We start from the raw sequence: 10,006 nt of genomic DNA, 5'->3' as shown, positions 1-10,006 counted from the left end.
CTTCATCTGGCTGTTCATTTGTACCCTTTGTACTATCTTTTATAATAAACTGGTAAATGTTTCCTTGAGGTCTATGAGCCTTCTCAGCAAATTAATCAGACCAAAGGAGGGGGTAGTGGGAGCCCCAGTTTATAGCTGCTAAGAAGTATAGGTGAAATCTATTACTTGCAATTGGCATCTGAAGAGGAGCAGTCTAGTGGGATCAAGCCCTTATCCCATGGAATCTGACACTACCTCCAGCTAGCTAGGGTCAGAATCAGAATCGACTTGAATTATAGAATGCTCAGCCAATGTCCACTGGAGAATCGCTTGGTGTGTGAGGAACTTACCCCCCAGGGTACCTCACCCCTGCATCTGGTCACAGAAATGTGTGTTGAGTGTGGGTTTTGGTTTTTGTTTTTGTTTTTTTGGCCTCTTACACTATCCCTGCTCCCCAAAAAGCCTCTGCCAAGCCAACCCTGAAGTGTATGTCAGGGCTAACAACAATGATAGGGCTAAGTAGAGACCCTGAGGGAGGCAGAGGAAAGGGGCTTGTCTGGATGTGCTCCCCTTGGTTCAACCTGCCTATGGTGTTAGATTTAAAACCAGTGGAAAGGAAGGATGAGGAGCTGCAGTCTTGGAGGAAAACATCTAAGAAGACTCTCCTCAAAGTGTTGGGTTCCCTAAAGCCTTCTGAGGGCAAGGTCTGTGATGGGGGTGCTCCCTGCTTCCATGTCATTGAAGGCACCGCCAAAGTGTATTGCCAATTAAGTTTCCAAAACAGTGACAGGTGTTTCTGAGGCTGAAGTGGTCCCAGGCCTAAGGGAGGAGGGCCACTGGGCCAACCCTTTAAGGAGGTCATCAGTGTCATTCAACAAGTGATCTTGAAATTCTGATCTCGCCAAATTTATTCATGCATTTTCACAATTAATCTTATCATTAGATTACAAACACCTCCCTTTAAAATGTTCATGTGGGCGGGCGCGGTGGCTCATGCCTGTAATCCTAACACTTTGGGAGGCCACGGTGGGTGGATCACCTTAGGTCAGGGGTTCGAGACCAGCCTGGCCAACATGACAAAATCCCGTCTCTACTAAAAACACAAAAATTAGTCGGGTGTGGTGGCACATGCCTGTAATCCCAGCTACCTGGGAGGCTAAGGTACAAAAATTGCTTGAACCCAGGAGGCGAAGGTTGCAGTGAGCTGAGATCACGCCACTGCACTCCAGCCTGGGTAACAGAGTGAGACCCTGTATCAAAATCATGTTACCTGATGAGTATAATAAATTAACATAATAGCATACTTCATCAGCTTAGAATCGTGGGATTTTTAGAGTTGGAGGGGAGCTTCAGCTATCTATTAACTTAATAATTCCTGATCTTTTCATCACCTTGTCCCTCATGTTTTGAAATATTTTTGTCTAATGAACATGATTTTGTAAAAACAATAATTTGCCTTTTTTATTAATCGGATCTATATGGCTGCCACCTAGAAATTCTGATCAGCAGGAAATAGGCAGTGTTACTGCACCAAGTAACTCCTGCCAGAAGCTAACGCAAAAACAAATCAACATAAAAACTTTTGTTATGGAGTGATGGTGTGAAGCCCTGCCACCTTTGGGTATGTGATTTCTGTTAACCCTTACTACCAGGAATGTTCTTGGGCACTGCCTCTGAGGACCGAAGTGTTTAAGAAGCCCCAACTGGAAAACAGCCAGCCACGCTAACCCTTTTATTTTCTTTATAAGGAAACAGCCCCAGAGAAGGTAAGTGATGGAATCAAAACCAGGACACAGGTAAATACCTAAGATAGCCTAATGTTTGGGCTTTGCCCTTTTACTAGCACTCCTTAGCAGAAAACAGGTCAGTGAGGACCCTGACTATGCTATGGGGCCTGATCTTATAGGGCAGAGACCATTGCGTATTTGCATGTTTCTCCCCACGGGACCTAGCACACTGCCTTACCCGTGGTAAGTGCTTGTTAGGTTGTGAGGAAGTAGGCTGAGAGGGTGGGAGCTTGTTGCAGGTCAGCGAGCAGAGTCCTGGGTGAAGATACTGCCTTGGGGATCCTGGGCAGCTAGTGGACAGCCTAGGGGAAAAGAGCAACTGCAGAGAGGGAGCAAGAAAAGAGGGTGTGGGGCACCCAACAAAAGCTGCCTACCTCAATTTTCCCAGTTTGGAGCTGGCTAACTCAGAAGGGTTCTCTGAGGCCTCACTGTGGCAACCTTTGTGTTCCCTGTCTTGGATTTGGAGTAGGGTTTCTCAATGTTCATCGAACAAGTCCGGTCCTGTCACTCCCTTGCTAGAAGTCTTCTGTGGATACCTGTTACCCTCAGGGGAATCCAAACATGGCTGGCAACGCTATTTATGATCTGTCCCTACCACCTTCTCTAACATGTTCCCTCTTTATCTCGCGTGTGTGTGTGTGTGTGTGTGTGTGTGTGTGTGTGTGTGTCTGTGAGACAGAGTCTCACTCTGTTGCCCAGGCTGGAAAACAGTGGTACAACCATGGCTCACTGCAGCCTCGACATTTCCAGCTTCAAGGGATCCTCCTACCTCAGCCTCCCGAGTAGCTGAGACTACAGATGTGTGCCACCACGCCCCAGCCAATTTTTATATTTGTTTTTGTTTTGGTAGATACAGGGCTCTGCCATGTTGCCCAAGCTGGTCTCGAACACTTGGGGTCAAGCAATCCGCCCACTTTGGCCTCTTAAAGTGCAGGGATTACAGGCATGAGCCACCTCACCTGGCCCTCTTTGTCTCTTAACATTCCACCCTCGTATTCCCCATTCCAACCTTCTTGTGGCTCCCTTCCTTCCCTCTGAGCCTTTGGTTGCACAAGTTCCTTCTGCCTGGAACTCCCTTTCCCTTCTCTGTTCCTCTTACCTGGCTAATTCCTCCTTTCTCCTGGAAGCCTTCTCTGACATCCTCTTTACCCCTCCCTGCAAATTGGTTAGACACCCTTCTGGTTTCCTACAGTACAGTAGTATTGATGATACTGTTTCAGGAGGAACTGACCACCCCGCCTCCAGTTCTGGCTTACCCACTCCCTTCTATCAGAGAGACACAGTAACAAAGAGGTCCACGTTGCTAGCCTTCACCAACTAAGCAGGAATCATTTAAAAATAGCGTGGATCAGGGGAAGCTGCCAGGACCTGGGGGGACTTCGATCCAGCCTCTCCATCTGATAGAATTGGGGTGTGAAATCTATTCTCCCACCACACTGTATCATACAGTAGTCTCCAGTGGATGCCTGAAACCACACAGAGTACGGATCCCTACGTATACTGTGCTTTTTCGATCTGGTAACTCAGATGGCTGCTAAGTGAGTAATGGGTGGATAGTGCAGACAGTGTGGATACTCTGGACAAAGGGATGATTCATGTCCCAGGTGGGAAGGAGTGAGATAGCACAAGATGTCATTATACTACTCATAATGGCATACAATTTAAAACTTATGAATTGTTTATTTTTGGAATTTTCATTTAATATTTTTTGACTTAAGTTGACTTTGGGTAGCTGAAACTGTGGAAAGTGAAAGTACTGTTAAGGCTGAACTACTGTATAGGGAATTGAATTTTATGTGGGATTGTTAACTTTGGCACTGAGACAAAATTAGTTTGTATTCCAAATTCTCCTTGAATAGCTCTTAAATTATTCACACAGTTTTGTATTGCAACCCTAAATCAGTTTCTCTATCTCTTAATACTTATTGTTGCTCTGTGCTTCCCAGTTAATTGTCCTCCTTAAGATTTAGACCAAGTCATTAGTGTGTTCTTGCCTGGTCACCTGATAATGTATTTTACTTCTTTGTCAGTGATTGGGAAATTCTTAAAATCATTTCCATATCATTACACACCCCTCTCCCTGCCCCGCAGTTTCAAGCTTGATTGTGTCTGTTGCTTGTTTGTTGCATTGCACGGTATATGGCTGAATTCATAAAGATTCATAGCAGTACTCCCATGGGACTGTTTTTGCCCTGTTATTTCCCACAGTGGGGTGACATGGAAGGCTGAATGGGATCTGTGAGGTGAAAAGGAAGCAGAGGGGCAGAGAGGAGAGCACATTCCAACGCTGGAGGCATGAAGGTGCTTATGACTCAGAGACCATCGAAAGCTCAGTGTGGTTAGAGTAGAAACAACGTTGGGAGGGGGAGCCGGTGGGCTGTTAGGGACCTTGTAGGCCACGTAACTGAATCTGTTGGAGACAAAGTTTCTTCCTCTATTGTAATGGCGATAGTAGCTGCCTCCAGGGCTGTTCTGGAAATGAAAAAAGGCAATGCTGTGAAAGCATTAAGTCCAGGCTTGACACAGAGATGCCAAATGAATGTGTTTTCTTTTCTACTTCCCTTCTTAGAGTTTGGACTTTATGTTATAAGCAGGGGTGATGTTCAAAATATTTAACCACCAGTACAACCCAGGTACCACCCAGTCGAAGTAGATGTGGGTCATAAACAACCAGCCTTGGAGTGTAGGTGAGCTGCTGCCAGTTGCTCCTGCCTGACAGAAATAAGGGGCCATTCAGAGATGACACATTTGAGTGCCATCAGATGTGTTAGAAAAACAGCTCTGAGTGTTCCAGCTCTTATAGAATTTATTATTATTTTTTTTTTTTACAGACAGGGTCTGCCTCTGTCACCCAGGCTGGAGGGCAGTGGTGCAATCCACGATCATAGCTCACTGCAACCTCAACCTCCTGGCCTCAGGCGATCCTCCAGCCTGGCCCTCCCAAAGTGCTGGGATTACAGGCATGAGCCGCCACACCCTCTTTTAGAATTTGGTTAGCAGGTTTTCCGCCTTTTACCAGAAAACTTTTCATGAAAAAAAGAAAAAGGGCTCTGGCTACAAAGCAGGGGGGTGATACTGGTGTGGGAAGCACTGGCGCAGACAGGCCTGTTCGAAGGCTAGAAATTACCTAAGGACCCTGATGAAGAACATCTGGCACTTAGTGCCATTCAGTCTGAAAAGTCTGTGACATTCTCAACTCATCTATTAATAGCTGAGAGAATTATTTTTGGGGATCAAGTGCCCTCAACTAGAATGAAGTCCTGAAGCAGAAAAATCCTGCCAGGCACGCTGGCTCATGCCTGCAATCCCAGCACTTTGGAGGCTAAGGTGGGCAGATCTCTAGAACCCAGGAGTTTGAGACCAGCAACATGGTGAAACCCTGTCTCTCCAAAAAATACAAAAATTAGCCGGGTGTGGTGGCACATGCCTGTAGCTACTCAGGAGGCTGAGGTGGGAGGATCACTCAAGCCCAGGAGGTTGAAGCTGCAGTGAGCTGAGATTCTGCCACTGCACTCCAGCCTAAGCAACATAGTGAGCCTCAAAAAAAAAAAAAAAGAAAAAGAAAAAAAAGAAAGAAAGCAAAAATCTAGCGACCTCAGGAAATGGTAGGCCCTTGATATCGTCTAGGATTTTCTCCACATCTAGTCTGTAATAATCTACCTCATACCCAAAGAAGCTAATTTTGCTTCTATTTGTGGATTTATTGTTATGTGGCTGGCCTCATGTTTCCCGAAAGAAACCTGAGCAGAAGGGAAGGGAAGTAGCATGCGAAGTGGTTTATGAGTTATTTCTTTTGAGCTCATTCAATCTTGGGGTGTTGGGTATCATTAGATGCATTTTATTATTGTGGAAACTGAGGCTTTGGTTATTGACTGATTCCTCAACAAGTAGTGGGAGGCTTCTAGCCTGTGTCCATCTTGTTCCAAAGTCTGTGCTCTTTTCTCTGCCTCTCTGTGAATGTGGAATCCTTCTCCTTTTCAGTTTAAGCTTCCAGGACACTTACATTTCCCACTCACCCCTCCAGCCACCCAACCTATGTTCAAGAAAAACAACTTGTAAGGTATGTTTTTATTTTACAAAAAAAAGAAAAAAGTGACATGCAATACCCATCTTCTAACAAACTATTAACGCTTGGATTACAGGGTAAAAAGGAAATCCAACCAGTCCTGATGAGACAAAAATTCGATTTCACAAAGCTGAAAAAATCTATTACAAAGTTTCTGTTGTATAAATATAGTCAGTCTTATCTTTAATGTAGTCAGACAAAAAAAAGTTTTGTTGGCACTAAAACAAAAACAAAAACCCTACTGCTTGAATACACCACAATCTTCATTTGTATTCCCAGCCAAATACAGGTGATGACTATAGGATGACAGTTACTGCGTGTTCCAGGACTTAAGGTAACCAAATGAGATTTAAACATTTTATCATACTCCCTCTACCAACAACAGCTTGGACAGACCACTTTAGCCCTGGGTCAAGGACTAAAGCCTTTGTTCATAGAAAATTGAACATGTAGGCCGGGCACAGTGGCTCACACCTCTAATCCCAGCACCTTGGGAGGCCAAGGTGGGTGGATCACTTGAGCCCAGGAGTTCGAGACCAGCCTGGCCAACATGGTGAAACCCCATCTCTACTAAAAACACAAAAATTAGCTAGGCGTGGTGGCACATGCTTGTAATCCCAGCTACTGGGGAGGCTGAAGCAGAAGGATCACTTGAACCCAGGACGGGGAGGCTGTAGTGAGCCAAGATCACGGCACTGCACTCCAGCCTGGGTGACAAAGCTGACTCTGTCTCAAAAAAAAAAAACAAAAAAAAAAAAAAAAAGAGGAAAAGAAAATTGAACATGTGTTTGCTCTCAGCTGGGCGGACAACTCTGTGAGTATGCTAAAAGCCACTGAATCGTATGTTTTAAAGGTGAATTGTATAATATGTGAATTATATCTCAATAAAGCTGTTAAAAATATGACATGTCTAACTTGCTAGGGGAGCAACAGGTGACCCCAGTAGCGTAACTCAGGAGTTCCTGACAGGTCACAGGGCAGACCTGCAGAAGTCAGCAGGGTAAGGGGTAGTAAAAAGTAGCTCCTTAAAGTATTATGGCTAAAATCAGTGGAGTCAGAATAAAGAAGTCAAAGACATATGTAATTTTTCCTACTGTTTCCGGAATAGTCTAAGGGCTGTCTGTGGCTTTTGTCACAAAAGAAAGCTATTCAGTGAGACGGCAGGTGCCCGAGTATTGCTGAGGCTACAGAAGACTTGAGGTCGGAGCTCAGGAGCTGCGTATCTGCATCCACACTGGGGGAAGTTCCAACATGCACACAGGTTCTGAGAGCCTGACTCCTATAAAAGGAGGGAGAGTTTGGATACCCAAAGAAAAACTGGATCTATTAAACCAAAGGGACTCCCTGCCATCACCAACACTGTTAATGGCCAGGGGCCACAGCATGGCTCTAGTTCTCATCGACTCTTACAAAGCCATCGCCAGGGCAGCAGTGGCTAATCAGATGAGCATTTTGTGGCAGACTAGTCACTTGCAAATGCCATCCTCTTTCTGTATCTACCATCTGGTCACCAAATGGTCACTGGAGAAAGGGCACAGGCACAAATCATGGGCAATTGGGGCTTGACCAAGGGAAGGTCACCCTAGCCTGATAGTGATGGAGGCAGAACTGCCAGTAGAAAAAAGAAGAAGGTAATTTAAGGTCTTGCTCTGGTTTTACCCATTCTAGGTACTTAAAAGTTCATTGATAATAGTTTGTGTAAAATTGGGGAAAACGGGCATAGAAGACACCCACTCTACTCACCTTTCAGAAGGGATGTTGCCAGAAATTGGACCAGAAGTCTCTTTAGTTTTTTATCACACAAAGCAATTGAGAATGAAAAAAAGAGAAAGATAGGGGCTTAAAAGTGAGAAGTATCCCAGCTTGGTGAACACCTTGTTTATTTTTTAATTTTTTAGAGACAGGGTCTCACTATGTTGCCCAGGCTGGTCTTGAACTCCTGAGCTCAAGCGACCATTCTGCCTTGGGATTACAGGTGTGAGCCACCATGCTGGGCCCAGTGAAAATCTTGTTAAACTCTCCTAGCCTTCCTTCCTTGAAGACTGGTTTGATTCTGGTGCTGGCTTATGGGCCTGGGATTCAGTTCCTTTTTTGGCCAGCCTAGACATTTATTCTGTGCCTGAGCAGATGGGTTAAGCTTAGAAGCAGACATCATGGCCACCTCAGGCCCATGCCATTGTGGGCTGGATCCCCTAAAGTGCCCCATTAAAATCTTGGCCTCCCTGTGCTCTTTCCAAATAAGAGACCCCTGTTCCATAATATGGCCCAAACTTCTAGGACGGGGGCACTCAAGGATGGGGAATTTTCCTCACTGACAGGGTTTGCCATCTCTGTGGGTAAACCCAATAGAGGATAAGGCTGGAACATCTGGGTTTGGGGCTTACCTGGTTCTTTTCAGTGTCATAGAGTGATAGTGGGAGGTTTAAAAAAAAAATAGGGAGGATGTATCCACCAGGACTTTGGGCATTTTCTTGATGAACTTATTCCTTTGGCTTCAGTGAGAATATCTATCATTTACTTAAGAGAAGGCAAGGAGCTACGTGGTTTAAAAAACAAATAAAAGGCTGAGTGCAGTGGCTTGTGCCTGTAATCCCAGCACTTTGGGAGGCTGAGGCGGACAGATCGCTTGAGCCCAGGAGTTGGAGACCAGCCTGGGCAACATGGTGACACCCTGTCTCTACAAAAAATATAAAAATTAGTGAGCCTGTTGGTGCACACTTGTAGTCCTAGCTACTTGAGAGGTTGAGGTGGGAGGATAGCTTGAGCCCAAGAGATTGAGGCTGCAGTGAACAGTGATTATGCCACTGCATTCCAGCCTAGGTGACAGAGCGAGACCCTGTCTCAAAAACAAAAACATTCCTTGTTGCCGCTCTTTGTGCTTTTCTCTCTTTTTTTTTTTTTTTTTTTTTTTTGAGACAGAGTCTCACTCTCACCCAGGCTGTATGGAGTGCAGTGGCATGATCTCGGCTCACTGCAAGCTCCGCCTCCCGCGTTCACGCCATTCTCCCGCCTCAGCCTCCTGAGTAGCTGGGACTACAGGCATCCGCCACCACGCCCGGCTAATTTTTTGTATTTTTAGTAGGGACGGGGTTTCACCGTGTTAGCCAGGATGGTCTCAATCTCCTGACCTCGTGATCCACCCGCCTCGGCCTCCCAAAGTGTTGGGATTACAGGCGTGAGCCACCGCACCCGGCCTCTTTTTGTGCTTTTCAAGCCTTTTCTTACCCAGGCCTTACTCCCCTTGCCCTCAGACTACCATTTTCACTCCCTTTGAGCTGGTTATCCAGGGGAAATGGATCCAGGCTGCTATGAAGATTATCCACCAGGGAACCCTGACACCCTCCTCACCCAGCCTCTCTCCTAAAGAGATCATGAGCTGAGGGCATGCGAGGAAAACTCCCAGCTGTTTCTGCCCTTAAGTTAGAGGACAGAGGAAATAGTTTCTATACTTAAGAAGATAGAAATATTTTCATTCCAAAGCTATAAGAATTATGAGCAGACGAAGCTATGGCTCTGGCGGATGGGCCATTTTGGGAAACAAGATACAAGCAAGGGCATAATTTACAAACAAAGTGTGGGTATATTTGGCAGGTTTGAGGCAAGCAGAAAGGAGGGTTTGGGTACTCCATAAAAAAAAGATCTGAAATTCAAACATCTGATAAGGCCACAATGAAGAGATTTCCAGCAGTTGGTGTTGCAGGAGGCTGGCACCCAAATCGCCGCAGGCTTGCAAAGGTGCTATGCAAGGTGAGGAGGCAGGTGAGGCAGGCAGTGCCTCTCACAGGTCCATGTCTGGGCCTCCTGAGGATGTCTTCAGTGGCACTGAGTCAAATCCATCAGGAGTCCTCTGAAAGAGAGATGGTGACAGGAGCTGGCTGCTGCACAGGGGCAAGTTTGGGGACAAAGGAGAGAAATGGAAAATAGGTGACAGAAGGAACCCTTATGAAATTCCTGTTTCAGTGGCTTTGTGGAAACACAGAAATGAGATACCCTCTATTCTGCTTGCTCCCTTCAGGGTCAGTTGGAGAACAATAAAAATCTTTTACTTTTAGGCGGGGCGTGGTGGCTCATGCCTGTAATCTCAGCACTTGGGAGGCCAAGGCAGGTGGATCACCTGAGGTTAGGAGTTCGAGACCAGCCTGGCCAACATGGTGAGACCCCGTCTCTAATGAAA

The 10,006-nt window shown here is 45.8% G+C and overlaps 1 protein-coding gene across 5 annotated transcripts in view; it reads right to left on the bottom strand.

Moving 5' to 3' along the window:
* Window positions 1-5,983: 5,983 nt before the first annotated feature.
* ELAPOR1 (endosome-lysosome associated apoptosis and autophagy regulator 1) overlaps window positions 5,984-10,006 on the bottom strand; it is a 92,323-nt gene continuing 88,300 nt past the window's right edge. For 4 of the 5 annotated variants that reach the window (XM_063624432.1, XM_063624433.1, XM_063624435.1 and 1 more), the window contains one exon: window positions 5,984-9,679. In XM_063624432.1, coding sequence (XP_063480502.1) covers window positions 9,611-9,679 — 69 coding nt within the window. In that variant the 3' untranslated portion in view covers window positions 5,984-9,610. Of the gene's footprint in view, window positions 9,711-10,006 lie in introns of all 5 variants that reach the window. The other variant, XM_063624434.1, reaches the window with a different exon arrangement.

This window comes from Symphalangus syndactylus, chromosome 12 (genome assembly GCF_028878055.3).
Source record: "Symphalangus syndactylus isolate Jambi chromosome 12, NHGRI_mSymSyn1-v2.1_pri, whole genome shotgun sequence".
In the NCBI taxonomy this organism is placed as follows: Eukaryota; Metazoa; Chordata; class Mammalia; order Primates; family Hylobatidae; genus Symphalangus; species Symphalangus syndactylus.
Note: the sequence above shows the minus strand (reverse complement) of the source record. Positions and strands in the feature narration are given on the sequence as shown.